Source organism: Gracilinanus agilis, chromosome 6, assembly GCF_016433145.1.
Source record: "Gracilinanus agilis isolate LMUSP501 chromosome 6, AgileGrace, whole genome shotgun sequence".
NCBI lineage: Eukaryota > Metazoa > Chordata > Mammalia > Didelphimorphia > Didelphidae > Gracilinanus > Gracilinanus agilis.
In genome coordinates this window covers 21,568,056-21,593,567 of record NC_058135.1, presented here as the reverse complement: position 1 = coordinate 21,593,567, position 25,512 = coordinate 21,568,056, and the positions used below count along the sequence as shown (strand labels likewise).

General features: G+C 34.3%; 1 protein-coding gene across 1 annotated transcript in view; it reads right to left on the bottom strand.

The window, feature by feature from the left end:
• Positions 1 to 25,512, bottom strand: part of GRID2 (glutamate ionotropic receptor delta type subunit 2) — a 1,498,284-nt gene that overhangs the window by 668,365 nt on the left and 804,407 nt on the right. The window contains exons 5-6 of the mRNA XM_044681588.1: positions 16,039 to 16,092; positions 1,940 to 2,113 (exon numbers count right to left, since the gene is read on the bottom strand). Of these exons, the coding sequence (XP_044537523.1) occupies positions 1,940 to 2,113; positions 16,039 to 16,092 (228 nt within the window). The remainder of the gene's footprint in view (positions 1 to 1,939; positions 2,114 to 16,038; positions 16,093 to 25,512) is intronic.

Below are 25,512 nucleotides of genomic sequence, written 5' to 3'. Positions count from 1 at the left end.
AACAAAGATCAGTCATTATTAAGAATATCTATCCATATCTGTCCATAATGATACAAAATGAAATTCTCCATAGATAATTAAAATTCCCATAAAATCCTCATTTTCCTCTTTCCAACGCCTTGGATTGTACTGATTTAACTCTAATGAATTCAACAAATATTATTAAGTACCTAGTATATTTCAGGCAGTGTGATAACAGTCTCTCACCTTAAGAAGCTTACATTCTAGTATGTGAGTGGTCAAAATGTAGACAGATGCAAAAAATTAAAATAGATACAAAATAATTTTCTATATACAACACTCTAGACAAGCAATCAACTTGAGTACAAAGTTGGAGAATCCCTTACTTTGTGAAGCATCCTCATACTCTTTTGTCTGTCTCTGCTCTAGTATGTCATAGACTTCAAATAAACTCCCTTCTATGCCACTTAGGAGTATCCTTCAAAGCTCAGCCTTTACCACCTACTACATGAGGCCTTTCCTGATTCCCCTTGGATGCTAGTGCCATCCTTCATTCATTTCTTTGTATCCCTTTTGTATATACTTATACATTTTCCTGTTGTTTCTCTTCATAAAGCGTAAGTTCTTTGAGGACATGAATTGTTTTACTTTGTATCCCCAGTACCAAAATAGTGCCTGGGTATACTATTGGTACTTGATAAATGCTGATTGATAGCATAATATATGATGCTGATGAAAGGACTGGTGTTCACTGTTACTTAGCATATTGTCTGCTATTGTAATATTTTGTTAATTTCTTTATTATTTATCTTCAGGAAAATCCTTTTTTTAAATCAGTTAAGAAACTAAACTAAATTGTTTCTCACCAAGACTAGCACACTAGTGGGAATAGAGAGGTGGAACAGATGGCTTATTGGCTATACAGGCCTCTCCTGGGTTGGAGCTTGTATTACCTCTGCAAAGTAGAAGAACCTTCCTCAATCCTCTTGTCCAATTCTACCCACCCACCCTAAACCTTTCCCTTTTTGGCCCGGTCATTTTAGATATATATTATATAATTGTTTATATATTTTATATAATTTTTCAGATGAATCCATTAATTATATAATTTTTCAAAGGAATCCATTAAATCTTAATAATATATTCTACTTTTGTAGATAAGGTGGCAGTGTCTGTATTCCTTAACCAACTTATCTTCAAATTATTAATTTTTCATTCTTAAAAACTCATAGAATCATCATGTTTAAAGGGAGTTTAGAGTAGCTAGTCTAGCTTCCTATCTAATGGAAGAATCCCTTCTACAACATTCCAGACAAAGGGCCATTAGTCTCTGCTTGAATGCTTCAATAAGTGATAGGGGAAAAAGACCAAAGCCATGTTTGGCAGTTCTAAATGTTATATATTTTTCCTTTATGAATAACTAATACCTGATCATGTAACATGGGGTTTTGGTTAAACCCAGTTAGAAGACCGACTTGCCAGATCACTTACCACTTTTTAAGACCTCTTCTCCACTGCTCCCCCCTCCTCTTCCTTTTTTCTTTTGCCCTCCTTTCCCTCTCTTCCCTTCTATTTTGATTAGCTAAACAAAAATCTTTATGTGCAAATCAATGTAAACCATCCCACAGTTTGAAGAATATTGCTTAATTCATAATTTTACCAAGCGAGTATTTTCTACAAGAGGTCATGGAACCAATACAAATTTTTAACAAACTCTTCTTAAATCAGTTTGAGCAATTTAAAACATTGTTAAGAATTGTTCAGATTTATTTAGCAGCTAAATATTCTAAAGCTATTCTGAAAGTTAATTCAAACAACTGATTAATATTTATTAAGTACCTACTATGTGCAAGGCAATAAATAGGCTGAACTCGTTCACTAGCTGTCTATCAATACAAAATTGTTATATGCTAGTAATGGACAATATGTTAATACAATATAAATACAGTAGAGGAAAACACCATAGTGATGAGTATACCTCCATATTTTGAGAGAATGGGTCTTTGGGATCACACAATGTTGAAGATATGCGATGGTTGCCACGGAAACATCTCTGACTTATATTCTGGGGTACTGGAAATGTCTGCCGAATAATTGTTAACCTTCCAATTGATCTTCTCACTAGTTCCTGTACATCAGCATCATTTATTTCCTATAAGATAAGAAGGCAATATAAGCAAAGTGAAGCCAAATTTTGTAGCAGAACAACAAGACCACGAATGAAACATTTTCTGAAGTACCAAGGGATATTTTTAATTATGATGAATTTACTTGATGTAATTGTTAAACATATTTGTTAACAAACACTTACATGCTCATTAAAATGGCCACCATCCATATGTATTTTAAATACTTTAAATTTGAATATGTAATCTAAAAAGTAAGACTTTGACCAAATTAATTTCCATTGATATCAGCTTAAATTTTTATGTTAAATATCAAGAAGAAGAATGGAATGCTGTACAGAGAAATGACCACATGATATAGTGGGGAAAGCCCAGCATTTGGAATCAAAGGATATGGGTTAAAATCCTATGTCAGTGACCCATGTGACTTCATACAAGTTATATAACTTCTGGGCCTAAAATGAAGACCCACTAAATTCCCTTTGCAAGTGGTCCCAAAGGTAACCCTAAATTTCTGATCCTGTGATTCTTGGAGTGAGGAAGATCTGAAATTTAGTTCTGAAGCATTGTAGTTAGGTGGCCATGGGTAGGTGACTTAAGCATTCAGTATCACTAGGCAACTTTTGATGATATCAAATTAAAAAGGAAATGCCATTTGTATCAGTGGAAAGAGTTTTCATGCCAGGGAATATGATGAAATTACATCTTGGGACTACCTGAAAATAAGTAAATTATTCAATTCAAAAAATTCTAGTAACAGGCAAAAACACTGGATGAGATGATTATTTTTGTTACCTTTTATTGACATACAGCCATGATCTTCAGTACTCATACTCAGTACTCAAAAATATGTGTACATAGAATAGCATATTATCCTTTAGCAATGAAAATAAGATTCTGAAATTTTTCATTCAAACTGAATTACATTTCCCTCATTTCCATTTTATAATTCTATAATTTATAGGAACTAGTTAAAGGTTTTATTTCAATTGAAAGGGAAAGAGACTTTTGGAGGATGTTTTGTTTTGAAGAGATATACCATAGTTATTTCTTAGAATCCATGTTAAATTACTGCACCATTTCTGGTTTCTTAAGAATAGATTTTATAAAATGCCAAAAAAGGAAAAGGAAGGAAAAGAAGAAATTCAGTGGTGTGGTCTTAAAAGAAAAAAATTCAAACTGATAGAAGCAGACTGAATTTGGATGACTAAAAGTAAAATCAGCATGAATCTATGTGCCAACTAAAAATTTTTTTCTGAATAAAAGCTTTTTTTATTTGAAAAGAAGTCTCTAACTTTCCCTCTCCCTCTCTTCCCCTTCAACTCTATTTCAGTTATTTGACTTGAAGCAGCAAAGGATGTGGAAGTAATGAAACATTGGAGTAATTATTTAAATGTAAGACTGGTCTAATTGGAATCTGACAGAATGAAAATGATCAGAAGAAATAGTGGTCTCCCGAGTAGTATAATCTAAAGACTTTTGTCCTTCCTAACTTTTACTTTTGGATGCCTTTTTAAACCAATGAGCCTTTTGAGGTTTGTTCATCACAAATCAGAATAGATCTTCACAGCACCACAAAGAAAAGGTTTCTAACACTGGATAGCTATGCCAATTTCAAACTGCAATGAGCACTTTTCAGGCTTAACAAAAAGCTTATAACTAGAAAAAAGAGGGAGAAAGATCTACATTATTTTTTTCTCTGCAAAGTCTGCAGAAAATGCTTGCAGTTGTGAATTTTAATTTGTTTTTCCTGATGAAGCAATCACACTTTGTTCTTTCTCATTGTATGTCCTCATTGTATGTCAGCTTGAGAATTAATCCTTTTTTATGATCTTTATAAAATACAGATCTTCTGCAAGCAAAATAACACCTGGCATTGGTTGTGTCCAATGTAATATCCTGTATTTCTGGTCGATTAATCCTTAATGTACCATAGATAATGGTTTTTCTGAGTTTATAATGCCATCTTTTCCTTTAGAGTTGATCATTTCACAAACCACCTCCTCACCCAAATTCTTATCTTGCCAAAACAACAATAATAACCCAGGTCTTTTAAACAATGTACTTACCCTGCAGTCATAGAGTATTATAGTGTTTTATTCATTCCATTTGAAACCCTATTTTACTAGAAGCTTTGTACAAAAATTTAAAAGTTCATACATAATCAGGATCCAATTAGCTTTCTACTGTATAGATGTTATAAGATCAAAGACCCAAAATTTAGAGCTTGAAAGGACTTCAGAAATCCCAGAGTCTACCTCCCATCTCCATCTACAAAGAAACTAAGGTACAAAAAGGTAAAAGAGACTCGCCCAGGGTCATAGACTATTCGCCAGATCTCCAAATCTGGTATTTTCCAGAACTCATTAAAAGACAGTGTTAGTTTGATCCCACAAAAATATAAAACCAAGCTTGCTGAGAAGTTGTCTTTGCTTGTCTTGTTTTCACTATTTGCCATTATTTTCTCAAAAGGAATATTTTAAAACTTTTGATGCTTGGTTTTGATTTTGTTTGCATATAATGCACTTTAAGTATCAATCCACACTCATTAAGTGCATATGTACCAGGCATCATGCTAACACCAGAGATAATGAAATGAACAAAAATGAAAAACGGCTTCTATTCTCAGGAAACATCAATAGAACAAGAGGCTTATCACTATATATATATATATCCATATTTACTAGTAAGAAATTCTTTAAACCAGCAGATTACAGGAACAGAAATGAACTTCAATTTCCTTCATCCAAAATTAAACATTGTTGAGATTGATCAGATTGATGAGGCATCAAGATTTACAAGAACAGTAAGAATATACATAACCATAGCTTTAAAAGTTTGCAGAACATACCACTATCTTGTACTATCACTTATTTAAAATGCTACCTCAAAACATTATAAGAAATATGATTACTTCTGAAAGCATTCACTCTGGAGTCAGATTTTTCAAAATAATTTTATCAATTTTATTTATTTTAATTTTTTTTATAAACCCTTAGTTTCCATCTTAGAATCAATACTGTGTATTGGTTCTAAGGCAGAAGAGTGGTAAGGGCTAGGCAATGGTGGGGGGGGGGGGGAGTTAAGTGACTTGCCCAGAGTCTAGGAAGTGTCTGAGGCCAGATCTGAACCTATCCTGTCTCTGGGCCTGGCTCTCAATCTACTGAGCCATGTAGCTGCCCCCATTTTGTTTGTTTTTAAATAGTCTAAGTTTCCCCCTTTAGCACTTCCTCCCCCCTTAGCACCTCCACTTACCCTTTCAGGCAATCAACCTCCTATAACAAAGAGGGTTTGTTCATTTGTTTTTAAAGAAAAAGTAAACCAACAAATCCAACAAATACTTAAAACAAAACCTAACAAAAAATGTGATGTTCAAATATCTGTGAAACTGTAACTTTTCTTTGGGGTCATAATATATTCTTTTTAAATTTGCAACTTTTTAAAATTACTTTGTGGTTGTTTTTTTTCCTATTTGCATTATTGAAGTCATGATGCATACTGTTTTCTGACTCTGTTAATTTTATTTTCGCTTAGTTCTTACAAATCTTTCCATGTTTCTCTGCATCCATATTCATCATTTCTTAAAGCATAATACTATTCATAATACATTAGTATAATGCCAGAATTTGTTTAGCTCTTCCCTAATTGACAAGACATTTATTTTGTTTCTGGTTCTTTGCTACTTCAAAAAAAGTTCTGTTATAAATATTTTTATATTTAGGCCCTTTCTTTATATTCCTAAAAGGAAAACTCTGGGTCAGAGTATAGAGTCATTGCATTTGCATAATGCCAAATTATTGTCACATTGTTGTACCAATTCATAGTTCAACTACAATTTATTAGTGCGCCTATCTTTCTACTTCTCCAACATTCATCTTTTAATCTTTATTTTATTTTTTTAACTAAAGATAACATTTTAACAATTATTTTCCATCCATGTGTGATCCATGCTCTCTCCCTCCTTCCCTCCACTTCCCACTCCCTGAGATGGTAGGTAATATGATATAGATTATACATGTGCTATCATGCAATACATAGTTCCATATTCATGTTGGGGAAAGAAGATCCATTGCTTATACAAGAAAAAAGCTCAGAAAGGAAATAAAGTTAAAAAGTGGCATGCTTCAGTGGTATGCTGCATTCAGACTCTATCAGTTCTTTCAAAGCAGTAGATAGCCTTTCCCATCATGAGTCCCTTAGAATTCTTTAAAATCCTGGCACTCCTGATAATAATTGTTATTCACCGTTAGTCATCATACATTATTACTGTTACATTGTATGACATTCACCTGTTTCTCTTCATTCCAGGTTTTGTTATGAATGTCCTATTTATTATGTCTTATGGCACAATAACATTTTATTTCAGTCTTTTACCACAACTTGTTTCTTCATTTCCCAATTGATGGACACACACTCTCAATTTCCAATTTTTTGCCAACACAAAATAGCTTCCATAAATATTTTTGTCCAATAGGCCCTATCCCCTTATTTTTTATTTGATCCTAATGCTCCCTAACACTCCCTGTCTCTGGCTAAATATTCCAAAAGCCCTCTCTATGCTACCTGACACTAAAAATCCTCCCTTGTCGGTTTATATGGATGTTAATTAATTTTTCCAAGATGGATAAGGATGAACTCAAGGTGACTGAGTTAACCTCAGACCAGGTGAACACCTCAGACTTCACACAACAATTGGATAATGCTTCTTAGTCAGGGTTGATAGTATAAACATCTTTAAGTGTGTTTCTTCTGTGAGAAAAGGTATTCCCAAAGGAATTCAAAAGATTTCCCTTCTCTCACCAACAGGCTTGGTTAGACAGGCTCAGCAGTGAGCAGCTCCTTCCCCTCTGGCTTCATGACAGGAAAGGAGTGAAGATGACCATGGCATCTTCAAAACTCTCCCTCCTCTCCCCCTGCATTCCAGAATCATTTCTTCGAGTTCCTAGAATGTGCTCATGCTACATCTGCAAGCTGATTTGCAACTACTCTTAAATTCTTATTTCTATAATTCTACTATAACATTTTGGGATATAGACCTAGTAGTGGTATTGCTGAATGTGCCCAATTTTGTGACTCTTTGGATGTGGTTCCAAATTGCTCTCTAATCTAGTTGGATCAGTTCACAATTTTTCCAACAATGTATTAGTGACACAATTTTCCAACATTCCCTCCAATATTTATCATTTTTTGTCATATTAGCCAGTCTGATAGGAGTATAGTATTATCTCAGTCTTTTAAATTTGCATTTATCTAATTAATAGTAGTTTGGAGTATTTTTTCATGTGATTAAAGATGTTTTAATTTCTTCATCTGAGAATTGCTTACTCATTTCCTTTCACTGTTTATCAATTGGGGAATGACTTGTGTTGTCATAAATTTGTCTCAGGGCTCAATATATTTGAGAAAAGATGTCCTGGGCAGAGACACTTGCTATTAAAAAAAAAAATTCCTCAGTTTTTTGTTTCCTTTTGTGAGGTGGGGAGATAGGAGGAAGGTAGGATAGGAGAAGGAAGGGAAAGGAAGGGAGCCCAGCTGGTAGCCCCCAGCCCCGGTGTGAAATTGACCCTAGCTCTTTGGAGCTCATTAAAGATCAGGTAGCACTTATTGTAGAATAGCTAGGTTTTGTTTAGATTTGGAAAGGGAAAAGTTAGTTAGGAAAAAAGTGTCTCCTCCGTTAGGCACTTCTCCTGGGTCAAGAGCCTCTGGGGTCGAGAGCTAGGGTTGAGAGGGTTGAGAGAGTGCTGAGAGTCCCAAAAGATGCCAAAACTCTCTCTTTTTATATTTTCTCCAACACCTCCCACAAAGGAAGTGGGAGGGGTCGGGGGAAGTTGCAGTAAGGAGTCTTGGGAGACATAGTCTCCCAGGGCTTAGAATAATTTTAAAGAGCACACTTTCTAGTTTGGGTTGCAATGGTTTTATTTATGCAAAACTTTTTTTTAATATAATGTAGTCAAACTTATCCCCAACATTGATTTTCTGACATCATTTCCAAAGGTGCTGAATATGAAGTGAAACCTCAGAGTTATTTTAAATGAGTTAGTGATGTATTCTGGGCTGAGACTGACTCATCTTGTGGTTGGCACAAAATGGTCATTCAACAATTTAAAAAAAATGAAATTTATTCAGCTATAGGAAAAAAAGATATTCAATAAGAAGTATATTGCATATATGTATATAGATATATAGATATTCTTAATGAATATAAAGAATCCCTTAAGTTGATTCATTAATTCATGAGAACAAAGCTCCCACTGGAACCAATCAGCCAAGCACCTGAGACCAGCTCCTTCTCTACCAACTCCTAGTTACCACTTTCTAATAGGGCAATGAGGAGGCCCCTAGATTAACCTTCTCCTATGGGGGGACTGAAGAAAATGTCAAATTCCCCATCTCATTGGTTACCTCTTTAGTCCAACTTTTTAATGGGATATATTTTATTGATTATTTGTTTGATAAGGAAGACAATGATTTGTCAAATTGAACTGAAGTCATTTTTCTGGCTCCAATGTCACTTCTAATGTGAGTGTTGCTACTAGAACTCAGACCTAGATGAAAGGTTATGAGGAAACTTGATTAGGAAGTTGGTTTACATTTGGGGAACATTATTTTAGTATTTCAAAAGAGTAGTAGTAAATGCTACATATGGAAACACAGAAAGCCATGTAGATATTTGTTTAATCTTGGTAGAATATATATTTAAAATAAATTAGTAGAGTATATATTTAAATTAAATTAATTTAAATTAAAATAATTAGTAAAGTATCTCTATATATTTAAAATAAATTAGTAATTATATATTTAAATTAATTTAATTTAAATAAAAATAATTGGTAGAGTATATCTATTTAAATTAAGTTAATTTAAATTAAAATAATTAGTAGAGCATATATATTTAAAATAAATTAGTAGAGTATATATATTTAAATTAAATTAATTTAAATTAAAATAATTCTTAGAGTATATATTTAAATTAAATTAATTTAAATTAAAATAATTAGTAGAATATATATTTAAAATAAATTGCTCTGGGCTATGTAAAATTAAGAAGCATCTCTGGGCTAGGTTCAGTTAGGAAACTTATGCAGCATCACCTCTCTGAAGTTCTAAATGTAAATTATGTGCTATATATACCTTAGGACAATTGGTTTTTTAATTGAAAACAAAAGTTTCATTTGCCCATATGTTTTTCATAAAAACTTATCAAACATGAGCAAATTTCTGCATACGTATTATATATGGACATACTATTGATCTGGACCTGTAACTTCATTAAGAAACTTCTTAGGGGAAGAACCTCCCTTCACCATTGAAGTTAGGCAATTGTTCTGGAATTTATAGTCAGATAAATAAAATGATTTTCTCAAGGTCACACAGTCATCTTGTGTGTAGGATCTGAAACCAGGCCATTCTGACTGTGAAGTCAATTCTCCATTCATCACGTTATGCTGTGTCTAAACTATATTTCTTGAAATCTAAATGATTGCCTAATTACATTTTCAGACTAAGAATTAACAACAAACTTGAAAGGTATTAATATGTTTGATTCTGTCTACTAGTTTCTCTGCATTTTTATTTTTCAGAATCAAAATATTTATGCTCAACTCTCAGGACAACGATATGATTAACTAGAAAAGAATTGACTCAGCTGGCTCATGACTACTCTACTCTCTGTTTTTGGAATCAAATCCTGGATAAAGGTGTGAACTACCTGATTATCAGAAAAAAAGGGGAGTCTTTTTAAATTGGCTAAGTATAACAATAATTTCCTCTTTAATCACATTTAGCACATACCTCATTTACTGTATAACCCAAACTGTGGTAAGGAGATCACTTCATAAAAATTAAAGTGTTATAACAACAATAGCAATAACATGTTATTCTTTCAGCTTAATTCAGTTAAATTATTTATTGGTGTCAAGACACTATGCAAGATACTCAACACAAAAAGAAAAAATGGAAGTTCTCTCCACACATAGTTTGCATTCCATTGAGTTTATGTTCCATTTATGCAGAGAAATTTAGTAAAAACATAAGAAGACGACATAAGGACATAAAAAAATAAGGAAAGTGCAAAATGGAGATGAATAATGATTATGATTAATGATAATGATAAGATGTTCAGAAATCAGTTTAAGCAGGAGTTAGTAACCTTTTTGGCCGTGAGAGCCATAAATGCCACATTTTTTAAAATGTAATTTCGTGAGAGCCGTGCAGTGCTCACAGTGCGGCTCCTGTAACAGCGCCTGAAAAAAAAAATGGACTTTATGGCTCCTGCAGAAAGAGCCCTATGTGGCCCTCAAAAGAGCCAGCTATGGCTCGAGAGCCATACGTCTGACCCCTGAGATTAAGATTTTCAAGAGATCTTCTTGACCAGATTTAACTTTCCATGAAGGATCTCACCAAGACGGCTTAAATCAGGTAGTGTTTATATTTATTTATTTTTCTGAATCTCAGGCAATAGAATATTTGAAAATCTATTGAGTAAAGCTAGACTGTCAGAATACAATAACCCTAATCTAGTTTGAAATCTGAATTTTCTATATTTTCTTAAAATGATAAAACTTATAATAATTTATCCCTGCATATATTCAAGACCTAGATTATTATATTAAAAGGATGGGTCTTAGAACCATCTGATTGAACCACTTCAATTGGTAGATGATGAATGATTTAAAATGATTTGACCAAGGCAATGCAGGGCAAACTCTGCTGTATCGCTACGAATCCAGATAATTTAAAGTTCAGTGATTAATAACATTTCCTTTCTTCCTCTCCCTAAATAGGCTTCATACTATTATCAGAAAGTTTAATTTGACTTCCAGCTCTTCTCCGAGCTAGATGCCAGGAACTACTGCTACGGTTGGATTCTGAAGACAAAATGGCAAAAGTCAGAGTTAACTAAGAATTTGAGCATTTGGGGTTCCTGGGGATGGGAGTAGCTTTCATTTCAGGCGGAGAGGACAGAGAGACCATTAATGACCCCTTCATTGACCTCGAATGCATGGTTTACATATCCCAATATAATTGCATCTATGGTATGAACTTGCCCTTGGCAGAGCATTGTCAAGATTGAGATGGAAAAAGCTAGAAATCGATGGAAAACAAAACAAAACAAAACAAACCACAATCTTCCAGGAGAGGCTCAGGTCAAGTATGTAGTAGAGTTCAATGATGTCTTTTCCACCATGAAAAACTTGTACTCACTTAAAGGGTGGAGGTACATGTAGTTTTTATTAATTTCCCCTTTTTTACATTTAAGAGGAAAGGGAGCAATAATATTTTTTCGGTTGGAGACCCCCTGCTGTGCCGCTTGGCAGTTGGTGAGGGTTAGAAGGATGTGGCTGGGTGTGGTTTGTAAGCTGCAGACCCTTGGAAAGGGCTTTCTGTCTCTGGGTCCCCTGTGGAGAGGAGCAGCAGTTTCTGGCTCTCTCTCTGAGTCTGGGAGTTTTTTCCAAGGCCTTAACAGCCTTATTGATTATTGATTATTAATAACCTGGGTAGATAAGGTCAATAGATAATGGTTATATTATTAGATAGAGAGTAGGAGAGTAGGCAAGGGCTTCGGCTTGGCAGAAGATACTGCCCTCTGAAGCAGAGAGATTTAGGGTTTTTAGAGAAATTTAGTTAGGATTGGGATCTGGGGTATAGTTATAATCTATTATAAGATTACTTTCACTTTCCTTCTTCCTATTTCCCATCTGTATTTCCTAACAATAAACTAAGTGTTTTGCATTTAATAATCTGCGCACTGGCTTGTGACCAAAATCCTGCCCCCCTCCCAAATTTAACCCCTCACAATGTATTATTCATATGTTTGTGATGGGAGTGAATCATAAGAAATAAAATAACTTCCTTAAAATTGCTGTTAATGCCGCCTTTGTTATAAACTTCTTGGGCCACATAGCCAAAGTCATTCATGACAACTTTAACATTATGAATGAACTCATGATCACAGTCTTTGCTACCACAGATAGCAATAAACAGCCCCTCTGACAAGTTGTAGGCTCTGAATGCTGTACATGAATGCTGAACATAGTTCCTAAAGAATAAAGTAGAAAGCAATGGATCTTCATTGCCAGCTAAAAGAAGAATTCCACCAATGGGGAGCCCACATTCCTAACTTATTTCTCTATCCTGGTGATCTCAGCCAGTTGCAGTCCTTGTCTCAAGGCACCCTTGTAGTGGGGGGGGTGGGGGGTTGAAATAGAGACCTCTGTTGTTTATCATCAATGAAGTCACAATATTCAGTGCAAAAAAGTTTATTTTAAGACTATGTATTTATTTTTTAAAATCATAATCATAATATGACATTAAAAATAGCCACAGGTTGTATTCCAAATGCCCAGGCCTGGAGAAACAAGACAAAGACTTTATGTTCTACAGACCAGCACTTAGCATTTTAATTCATCATAAAACAAGAAAAGAGAACTACAAAGTACATGAATAAATTATTTCTATCATTTGTTCAGTTACTAACACTGAAAAATTATGACCCTTGAGTCATAAAAGTTTAAGCCATTTAATAGATACCCCAATAAAATCTCTCGAGGACAACTGAGGTCAGTCTTGAGAGAGCATTTGTCCACATCCAAACATTCATTCTTGTAGCAACCAGCAGGGAGTGTCTTGATATCTAAATCTCTAACTTGTGTAAAACTTAAATAAAGAGCTGTGACATATGTTTAAGGGCCCTGGGGATGGTGATATTCATACTGAAAGCTTTTCCGGCCTGAATCCACTGATTCCAGAGGAACTGATAAACGCCACTAGCAAGTACTAGCATATGATTTATTACACCAGATGAGCTAGCCAGACTCTCATTAATGTAGAACTTTTAATGCAAATGAAAAAAGAGATTGCTTTCAAGTTTTTTTACATCAGTTTGGTCCATTGTAAGCAATGCCAGTTTTGATTTGCAAGGCTTCTCTGGGATAACTACTTTTGCAATAAATTTAAATGAATGTTTGTAAGCCATTTAAAAGTTAGCAATTAAATAATTGCTACAGATAACCAAATTAGACAGATTCATGTTTTCTGTAGTCAATCAAATGAGTGTTTGCATGTTTTGCCTTTTCTAGCTTGCTTGCCTTTGTCTAAGCTGAACATAATTGTTCATTTTAAGAAATATATGCCCTATTGTATCAGTTTATACATACATACACATAGATTCGTATGTGTGAGGGAGAGACTATAGGAATAATAAGAGGCATTTAGGTGGCTTAGTGGATAGAAGACTAGACTTGGAATAAGGAAAAAATTAATTTGAATCTTACTCTGGGCAATTATTAGCTCTTTGGCTTTATTAACCCCACCCAATTTCCTCATCTATAAAATGAGGCTAATAAGGGCACCTACCAATGAGGGTTGTTGTGAGAACTAAATCAAATGAGAGTATAAATGTGTGTGTAAAGTGCTTTGCAGTCCTCAATGAGCTATATAAATGGTATTTTTATTAATATAGGAAACATACAAGGCATGTAGGAGGGACTATATTTATACATGTCAGTGTATATAAGGATATGAGTATACATGTGTATGAAAAATATTCTCATGTGAAATGACTATTTCTGGTTTAATTTTACTTAGTATAAGAAATGGGGATGGGAGGGTGTTGCCCACTATGTTTTTTGAAACTCTTACCTTCTGTTTTTGTAACAGCTCTAAGGCAGAAGGACAAAGGCTAACCAAACAGAGATTAAGTAACTTGCTCAGGGTCACATAGTTGGAAATGTCTGAGTCCAGATTTGAACCTGGGTCTTCTTGACTCCAGGCCTGATGCTCTATCATTATGCCAACTAGCTATAGGTTCCCAAGGGATATTGAAGTAGACAGACTCAGTAGTAGCCTGGCATTATCTGCTGACGATGGAATTACCTATAGGGAGTAGTGGGGCCTAATGGGGTCTAACTTCAAGCCCAGAATTTCTGACTCCTGGATTTGGAAACACTTTCCACTGTACAGGAAACTGCCAAGAGGGAAAGAGAATAGAAAGTCAAGTTATAAGCAGTAATAGCAGTGTTCACTAAATCAAAAAGGGGAAAAATATTGAGTATTGTTTATGTTTTGTACATGAAAATATGGTTGGTCTCTTTCTGGACTACTTGAACAGGGAACAGATTAGGAAGGGAATAAAGTAAAACAAGAAAGTAGTATGATTCTCGTTTCTGAAAACAAAAATTCAAAATCTCTTATCCAAAAGGCAAAAGCAGAGCTGCAAATAGGTATTCTGCCTCTCTGGGCAAATTCAGTTGAGTAGTAAAGGGGTTCATCGGAAAAGCAGAAAGTTCTCAGTACTCCACATTGTTTGCTATTCTGATATCAAGAATTTTCCAGAAATTATAGTCATTGGTCTCCAGGGCTGAGGACACAGTGACCCTATCAGGTACAGTACAAGTACTGGCCCATTCCCCAGAAAGTACAGAGAATCCATGACTTCAAGGAAGATGATGGTAGTAAAGGGTGAAATAATAGGTAAGGCACAGGAGAAAGATATCTAGAGATGATGGTCTGGACTAGGAAGGGCAATCATGCTATGTGCTTCAGAGCCAAATGTGGATTATTCATCTTAGAGTTTGGGTGATAGGCATAGGATGGAGGTACTCCTATCCCTTACTCCCTTCTATTTCAGCACCATGAAGCAAAGCAATAACCACTCTAAATAACAGGTGAAATACCTTCAATGAAATAGTTGAATGACTGGGAATATCAGGAAGGGTATTTGATTTTTTCTTCCTGAGAATAACATAATTCAGGCATCATAGATAATTTGTAAACATTAGGATTGAATTCTTCCTGATAAATATTTACTATACCTCAGCACTATGCTCTTGGGTAAATGGATAATAAAAACTGTTATAATATAGTCCAGTTTTTATTACATAGAGTACATATTATATCTAGTAGACACAATATAGTCCAGTAAAAATAAAGGTAAAATAACAATTATGAGATATAAGTAATTGGCAAAGTCAAAATAAATTCTTAAATGTTTGGTTTTCTTTACAGTAAGCTATCAGGCTATTAATTTTTAGCTAATGAAGATTAATATTTTTAAGAGATCATGACAGATTGCTTTGCATTAGACAGTACATTAAACATTAAATCCTAGGAATAGTGTGAGAATATCCAAAAGAGCATATTTGTCATGCCAAGATTTTCTAGCAAGACATAGCAAAGCTTATTTCAAGGACATTCTTTTACTATATTTTTTAATTTCATCAATTGTTTTTGGAAAAACTCCTATAGAATTCAAAGAATTGGATTTTTAAAAAATATATTTTTACAGATTACATGTTGATTCAATTTTCAAAAATTGTTTTCTGACATTTTGCAATCCATGATCTCTCATCTCTCTCCCTTTCTTAAGACAGCAGTTAATATTATGTAGGCTGTACATGTGTTAGTATATAATACATATTTCCTTGTCCATCATGTTGTGAAAGAAAACATATATCAAGGAATTGGATTTTAAAATAGATATACTGGGAAATAAAAAAGTAGATCTGTATTCTTGATTTATTCGTATTCATACATTGATTGAACTATTCAATCTTTATGTAAGGGTGAACTAGAAGAGAAAAAAAAGTTCTAGAAAGTAACACTAAAATATAAATAGAACATAAGTATTCCACTGGGAGATATTCACTGTGCTTACAAAGAGGAATTGTAATATTTTTAAAAAGCTTAACTTCCAAAGCATGAAGCTCAAGCCAAATGGAAAAGCTAAAGATACTCAGCAGGAAAGTGATTTCAAAAAAAAATTTTAGTGCCTTTTATATTAAAAAAAAAAACACCACTTCATTATATTCTTATTAAACAGCATCCACTCAACATGCTTAAACTTTATTTCAAATCTTGTTTCCTCTTGGCAAGTTCATGGCGAGTAGAAAATACTACTGCTATGTATGAAAACAGGGTACACACTTGACAATTAGGGTTATTTGGCATTTACCTCATTTATAATGATCCAGTGACAGTCGAAAGCAACCAAATTAGTCTCCACAACCTAGAATAGAAAACAAATCATCTATCAGTCAGCATTACTCATGAAAACCAGATGGAATTCAATAGATTGTCTCTGCAAATGGGAAAAAAAGAAACCAAATATTTTGAAAGGCCTTTGCAATTCAGTTGAAAATATCAAACCTTTAAAAGAATAGTGTGGAAGCATTTGTTTTTTGTAGGTTAGCTAATTAAACAAAGAAATGGAATTCAACTTGAAAATAAAGGAAAAATAGCTTTCTAACAATGCTAAATATAATAATAAGCAAACTGAATGAGTTGTGTGGAAAAAAGGTACAGGCAAGAAAGGCTTAAAGATAATTTCAGTACACATATATTTTAGTGTATACAGATACCTGCATTTATGAATATTTATAAATATTATATGGAAGGTCTCAAAAGTCAGTGCAATTTTAAACTTTTAAAGCATATTATTATGTACCATTATTAAAACTTTTTGTTAAGCTTTAATAGCTTAAATTGCACTAAGAATTTTGTGCCAGTCTAGATCAATATGGGTTTTCTAGATCTTTTTAAAATCTATTTATAGAAATAGTCCAAATGATAATATTCTGTCAGTGTTAGTAAAATTACAGTCAAGTCATAAAATCTCAGGGTTGGAAAATCATAGAGTCATAACATTCCAGAGGCATTTGACACAATCCAATTCAAACTTGTCAAGGAATTTCCTCTACAACAGTTCTGAACCCTAGAAGCTCCCTAATGATAGGGACTCTCCTTCAGATGGAAGTGGAAAAGTACCTACTTAGTGGAAAATGTACCTACTTAGACAGCTTTTCCTCATATTAAGTAGAAATTTACCTCTGGATATCTTCTGCTCTTTGCTTCTATTCTAGAGCCAAAGAGCATAAGTTTAATTTTCTGTCTATATGAAGACTTTTCAAATATTTTGGGGCAGTTGCCATGTGTCCCCTTTCACTCTCTCCAAATCTTCTCTTCTCCAGGCTAAAATCCTATACCTGGAAAATAATTTCTCAACAGGCAAAGTTTGATTGTAGAATTCCTATCTATCCTTTAAAGGCTCTTTCAAATGCTACTTCCTATATAAAGCTTCCTCTGTTATAAAGGCTTTCCCCATAGAGTCTGCAAAGTTATTTGTGTTTCTCTCTAAGTTATGCTGCTATTTGAAACTATCTTTATATCTCATCTCCATATTAGACTCTGAGCTCCATGATGTCTCTTTTTTATTCTAGTTATATCCTTGAGGTAATTTACAAGCTTGCTATTACCCCATTTTTAATTGCATATTTAGTCATCTAACATATAAGTAATAATTCCTAAACCATCTCAAATACATATTTGATAAACATGCCTTAATAAATTTCATTGAAATTCCTTTCATTCCACGATGAATCATCAAATAACATTATTTTGTCTCATTATCTCTCTCCATATATATGTACGGACATATATATGTTGTAGACTAAGACTTTGTAACTGCTTTTACCATTTTTAACCTAATAGCACAGTTCTAAATATATATACACATATATATATACATATATATACACACACACATATATATGACAAAAACCTCCAGAAAATAGAAAACATAGAAGGCAAGAAGGTGCTCTATTTGCATCTATCCTGGTGGTAACATTGAAAATTGGGTGGGTTAAACTCTAAACTGCAAATGTAGTAAGGAGAAAATAAAGAGAAAAAAAGACAACTATAAAATAGAGGTAAATTAAAAGGATGAGAGAAATAATCATAAAGATGTAAAAGTAAGTAGATAGGTGTCTCATATCTGCCAATTACTTTTATCCAAAATAAAAGGAAACAGAAAAAAATGATTTTTAAAAAGTCTTTATTTTCTTTGTTTCATAATCATCTTCTAGGCAAATAGCCACAAGAAAAACAAATTAAAAGATTGTGATTACTAAAATATGTTAATATATCATAATACAAAAGATATATTACCCACAAAGTAAAAAGATAAGGTAAATTTAATCAGTTGTCCTACTCTATAATTTAAAAGGTAGTATTTTAGTTAATGGTGGCAAACAGATGGTCATGAATGATTTAATTTCTCTTTATATTGCTCTTTTTTTTTTTTTGGTTCTCATGTTTAAATTTTGTGTTTCAAATAGTCCCTTTGGTCTAATTACTCAAATTTATAAGGAACTAAATCAATTGTACAAAAAAATCAAACCATTCCCCAATTGATAAATGGGCAATGTACATGAATAGTCAGTTTTTAGATAAAGAAATCAAAACTATCAATAAGCACATGAGAAAGTGTTTTAAATGTCTTATAATTAGAGAAATGCAAATCAAAACAACTCTGAGGTACCATCTCACAACTAGCAGATTGACTAATATGACAGCAATGGAAAGTAATAAATGTTGGAGGGGATGTGGCAAAATCGGGACACTAATGCATTGCTGGGGGAGTTGTGAATTGATCTAACCATTCTGTATGACAATTTGGAACTATGCCCGAAGAGCTTTAAAAGACTGTCTGCCCTTTGATCCAGTCATACTATTGCTGGGTTTGTATCCCAAAGAGATAATAAGGAAAAACACTTGTACAAAATTATTTATAGCCATGCTCTTTGTGGTGGCAAAAAATTGGAAAATGAGAGGATGTCCTTTGATTGGGAAATGGTTGCATAAATTGTAGTATCTTTTGGTGATGGAATACTATTGTGCTGAAAGGAATAATGAACTGGAGGAATTCCATGTGAACTAGAACGACCTTCAGGAAGTGATACAGAGTGAAAAGAGCAGAACCAGGAGAACATTGTACACAGAGACTGATATACTGTGGTACAATCAAATGTAATGGACAATCCTGAGGGATTTATGAGAAAGAATACTATCCACATCCAGAGAAACATCTGTGGGAGTAGAAACACAGAAGAAAAACAATTGCTTGATCACATGGTTCGGGGATGTAGAATCTAAATCAGTGATGGGCAAACTATGGCCAGCGGGGCAGATGTGGCCCCCTGAAATGTTCAATCCAGCTGTGTGACATTATTCCTAATCTGACGAATACAGTGAGTAGGATACAATACGATGAAACTTTGAAAGAGTTGCCTTAGAAACAGACTGACAGATGAGCATTTCCTTTCCTTTGGACCCCTCTTTAAAAAGTTTGCCCATCACTGCTCTAAATGATCACTTTATTGCAAATATTAAAATATGGAAGTAGTTCTTGATCAATGACACATGTAAAACCCAATGGAATTGCTCATTGACTATGGGAGGGGGTGGAAGGAGGAGAGCAAAAGAACATGAATCATATAACCATGGGAAAATATTCTAAATTAATTAAATAAATAAACATAATTAAACAAACAAACAAAACAAATAGTCCCTTTGACCCAAATTTCTCCTCAAAGATCATTGAAGGGTTATTATAGTCTTTCGAAATCCAAAGTATTTATGGTCATAGCGTGCAAAGACAGTAGTTGACTGAGTATAGAAATTACTGAATTATGGTTCCACAATCCATTTCTGCCACAAATACCAATTGAATTCAATGCTTTAAGTCGTTGAACTGCAGTGTAATCCTTTGGTCATGCTTAAAATATTTAGTACAGCAATACTTTTTGGACAAAGTTACAAAGCTCTGGCATTAAAGTACATAGAGTAACATTATGAAGTCCCATTTCTTCTTTATTATGGCATAAATGTACATGGTCTGGAATTTGACTAAGAATTTATTTTCTATTTTTTCCTTTTTCCCTTTTTTATTCTGCAGTAAGAACAAAAGCAACAGAAAAGAGGTACTGCAGATTTGTTTTTAAAAATTCTGTCTTTGATGTCCAGGGATATCCAGCAGATGGCATCAGTAATCCCTTGTGTACATATTGGCAGGTCTGATAGCATTCTGAAAGGAACTTGTTTTTTGGATTTCCCCTTGAGCCCAGTATGATTCCTAAATTCTCTTTTCTTTTTATCCAAGCAGTCACTATCTACAGTACCATTCTATGCCTGTTGCTTTATAGTCTTTGCTCTGATCTTCCAGCTGGAAGACTACTCACATTCCTTCATCCAAATCTAATAGTGATCACTGCCAATGTTATTTCATAAACAGATATGCTAGAGTTATTGTCATTGTTACTGCTGGGTAGCTGGATCTTTCTTCCTATTCCCCCTAGGAGATGGAAAAATGCCATCTTTGAGATTCAGCCAGCACTTTGCTATTTGCTATTTTGTAATGCATAAATAAGGACACTAATTTAAGGAAATAGAGAATCTATATGCTTCCTCTTTGAATTCTGTGTTTCTGAAGAATGATTACCCATTGTCATTGTCTTGGGAGGAAGTCTTTTTTACATCTCAAAAATTAGATATTTCTTTTCTTCTTCTGTATATTTAGGAAGAATAGTTAATGAAAGAGAAAGGATGAGTGTCACATAATATAAGGTAGGAAAAAAGGAAAGGGAAAAATTAAATTGTGACAATATAATCACTTATGATTTCTCATCAACTCAATTTTGGAATTTTCTTAAATTAAAAATTAATAAAGTTTAATATTATTAATTTTATGTATAAATAATAGTATTAATAAGTATTCCTGAAACACCTATGTCAAACACTGTGTTCCCTACAGGGAAAACAATACCACTATGAACAAGTTACTGAATACAAGAAGTTTATATTCTATTGGTATGAATACTTTTTCATGTTTTTGTAAATATTTGGCTTCATTGGAGAACATTTGAAATTGAACTCCAAATTTGCCTCATCATTTGTTCTGGTTTGGTTATCCCTTGTCAAGGAAAAATTATTTTCTTCCATGTGATAGCATTTAAATAACTTCAGACTATTATCATAGCCCCTTAAATTTGCTCTTCTTGAAACTGTATTCTCTGGTTATTTCAATAAGTTCTTCTATGATATAGACTTCAATTTCTTCAACATCCTAGTCATTGTCTTTTGACTGAACAATTTATCTGTATACATATATATGTATAGATTCACATGTATATGCATATATATAATCTATACATATATGTATATAGGTATAAGTGTGTAAACACATCCATATCTATAGCTATTTAATCTAAAATATGGTAACCAGAACTGAATGAAGTTTAATATATATATGTATATATATAATAATTTATTTTCTCCTTCCTATTAAATGGAAAAACAATTTTTAACATTCTTTTTCTAATTTTGACTTCCAAATTCTTTCTAGACATTCCACCCTCTTTTCTCTTCCCCCTCTCAAAGCAATGTGATATAGATTTTACATGTGCAAACCTGTAAAACATTTTCCCACATGAGGCATTTTGCTGAAGAGATCTCAAGCCAAAAAAAAAAAAAAAGAATGTAAAATATAGTATAGTTTGATTTTCATTCAGACTCCATCAGTTCTTTCTCTGGAGAACTATGACATTTTTCATTGTGAGTCTTTTGGATTGTCATTGTCATTATTGCTGATAGTAGCTAGGTCATTCACACTTGTTTATCAGACAATATTGCTATTACTGTTTGTAACATTGTGATTTTGCTTACTTCACTTTGCATTATTTTATATGAGTCTTTCCAGATTTTTCTGAAGTCATACTGCCCACCATTTCTTATAACATAATATTGTATTAAAGTCATATGCCACAAACTATCAAGCTAGTCCTTCATTTAATGGACATCCTCTCAATTTCCAAAATTCTTTGCTAACAAAAAGTAGCTGTTGTGAATATTTTTGCACAAATAAGTCCTTTCCTTTAGGAAAAAAACAATTATTTGGAATACAGATCTAGGAGTGGTATTACTTGATCAACAACTATGAATGGTTTAAGAACCCTCTGGGAATGTTTCATATTGTTCCCCAGAGTGGTTGGATTATATAACAACTTCACCAGCAGTGTATTAGTGCTTCAATTTTCCCTTACCCTTCCAATATTTTCCTTTTTCCATTTTCCTTTTCTGTCATGTGGGTCAATCTGATAGGTATAGTAGTGTCTCGGTGTTGTTTCTCTAAAGAATGATTTAGATTATTTTTTTAAATGACTACATATAGCTTTAATTTCTCCTCAAATTTGCCTGTTCTCATTATTTGGCCATTTATCAATTGGGAAATGACATATTTTTTACAAACTTGACTCAGTTCTTTGTATATTTAAGAAATGAAACCTAGATACTGAATGTAATTTTTTTCCAGTTTTCTGCCTTCATTGTAATCTTGTTTGCATTGTTTTTGTTGTAAAAAACTTTTTAAACATTATTAAATATTTTATTATTATTAAATGATCAAAATTATCCTTTTTGCATCCTATAATTCTCTCTATTTCTTGTGTTGTAATAATTTCTTCCCTTACCTATATGATATTATCCTTTATGTCTAAATTATGTATCATGTCAATCTTATCTTGGTATATAGTGTGAGATGTTGGCCTATCCCTGTTCTCTACTATACTATTTTCCAGTTTTCCCTGCATGCAATTTTCTAGATGTGATCTTATCAAGGCAGTAGTACCATCATCTCCCTTATTCTTAACATTGATTCCATAAACACAAACTGTTATCATTAATTTTCTTATCTATCAAAAGACATTGCTCGTTTTTTCCCGGTTAAGATGGCGGCAGAGTAAGAAGCAGCTCTTAACCTCTCCTGACCAAAACACACAAAAATCCTCAAGGGGACATAAAAACAAGTCCAGACGAATGGAGGAACCCCACAACAGGGCACAGCGTGGAAGGTACGAGGAATCGAGGCATTTCCATGCTATAAAGGGGTGAAACAGCTCTCACTAAATCGCTGGCTGAGCAACCACCCCACTCCCACCCCCTCCACATACACCACCTATAGCACTGAAGCCAGTTAAAAAGAAATAGAGCAAGTTTGGGGCACCCATCGAGTCATTGGCAGCTCCGGGACCTGTTCCTGACAGCAGCAAGATTTAGGACTCCAAAAAGCCAAAGAACGCACCCGAAATCTGAGCGCGGGCTTAGGGCGCAGAGTGCAGGAGGAGAGCTCAGGCTAGCTCAGAGCTCAGGCTCCGGGGAGGCGTGGGTGGAGGCAGACACAGCCACGCGCTAAATCTCTGAAACCCTGAGTGGGGAACCAGCGTACGAGGGTATACGACTGTGGAAGCAGTGCCCTAAGACTTGTAAAAAAAACCTCCGGCAGAGGATCAAGCAAGGGGGTCCACCAGGGGGCTTGACCACGGACAGACTCTGAGCCCGAGGATAAACCTGAGAAGCTGCTGGGCTAACCATGGCTACCCAGTCTCAGGAAGTTCAGAAGAAAAAGATTAACAACAAGAAAAAGAAGTCTTTAACACTCGACAGCTTTTACACAGAGAAAAATCCAGACAACCAAGCAAACAGAGGAGGAGAAGAAACAAGCATCCGGACCCTCCTCAAATAAGGAAAACGAGTCACAAGCTATGGAAGAGTTCAAAACTGAGATTTTGAGGAAAATGAAAGAAATCTGGCAAGAAAATAACAGTTTAAAAGGTAGAATCTTGCAATTGGAAAGTGAGGCTCAGAAACCAAATGAACTGATAAGCAAATTGAACACCAGAAATGACCAGATTGAAAAGGAATACCAGAAGATTATAGCCGAAAACCGAAAGATTATAGCTGAAAACCAATCCCTAAAGGCCAGAATTGAGTAATTAGAAGCCAATGATCTCTCAAGACAACAAGAACAAATAAAACAAAGTCAAAAGACTGAAAAAATAGAAGGAAACATGAAATATCTCAATGAGAGAGTGACAGACCAAGAAAACCGGTCTAGAAGAGACAATTTGAGAATAATTGGTCTTCCAGAAAAACCAGAAATTAATACAAACCTGGACTCCATACTAACAGAAATAAATCAGCAAAATTGCCCTCAAGTCCTACAACAAGAGGGCAATATAGACATTGAAAGGATTCATAAAACACCTGCGACATTCGATCAAGAAAAGAAAACACCCAGAAATATAAGTGCCAAATTCAAGAGTTTCCAAGCAAAGGAAAGAATCTTACAAGAAGCCAGAAAGAAACCATTCAAATATCAAGGAGCACAAATCAGGATCACACAGGATCTGGCAGCCTCAACGCTAAAAGACCGCAAGGCTTGGAATACGATATTCAGAAAGGCAAGAGAGCTGGGCCTGCAACCACGGATCAACTACCCATCAAAATTGACTATATATTTCCAGGGGAAAGTATGGGCATTCAACAAAATTGAAGAATTCCAGGTATTTGCACAGAAAAGACCAGGGCTAAATGGAAAGTTTGATATCCAACCACAAAAATCGAGAGAAACATGAAAAGGTAAATAAGATCCAGAGGGGAAAGAAAGAAAACTTACAATTTTTAAATTTGCCTTTTTAAAGGCTTCAGTGAGATCTAATTATTTGTATTTCTATGTAGAGAAATGTTATGTATAATTCTCTGTAGTGAACTCTATTCACTATTATAATATTCACTATTATAGTAATCAGAAGAATAATTCACAGGGTGAGGGTGGAACACTAAATAATCTAAGATGACATGGGGGATGGGAAAGAGGGGGTGAATAGCAAGGGACACCAAGAGAAACTTGAGTAAATAAGAAAATAGGATATTCTATTACACACAAAGAGGGCATGGGAGGGAGAGGGAACAAATACTATTATAAGAAGGAGAGGAAGAGAGCATTAAGAGGTAATAATCAAACCTTACCCTTAGTGTAATCAACCCTGAGAGGGAAGAGTAGCTATACTATCCATTAGGACATAAAACTCTTATCTAACCCTTCTGAGAAAGTTAGAAGGGATAAACCAAGGGGAGCAGGGGAGTGGGGAGGTCAAAAAAAGGAAGGGGAGAAGAGGGAGGGAATTCATAAGGCCTTTAAAAACAAAAAGGGGGGGGGAAATAAGAGAGGGGGTAGAAAGGGAAGTTAATCAAGGGAGGGGATAAGGGATAGCGGCTCAATAGCAAACCACTGATTTAAAAGGAAAAAGTATAAGGAAAAAGGGGGCAGGAAGACAGGAGGATTCGAAAATGTCAGCAAATGCACAACTGATGATTATAACTCTGAATGTGAATGGGATGAACGTGCTCATAAAACGGAAGCAAATAGCAGAGTGGATTAGAAACCAAAATCCCACCATATGTTGTCTACAAGAAACACATATGAGGCGGGTGGACATACACAAGTTTAAGGTTCAGGGTTTGAGCAAAATCTTTTGGGCATCAAATGAGAAAAAGAAGGCAGGAGCGGCTATTATGATTTCTGACAAAGCCAAAGTAAAAATAGATATGATTAAAAAAGACAGGGAAGGTCATTACATCCTGATTAAAGGCAGTATAAACAATGAGGAAATAACACTGCTCAATATGTATGCACCAAGTGGCATAGCACCCAAATTCATAAAGGAGAGACTGGCAGAGCTAAAGAAGGAAATAGATAGTAAAACCACACTAGTGGGAGATCTAAATATTCCTCTGTCAGATCTAGATAAATCAA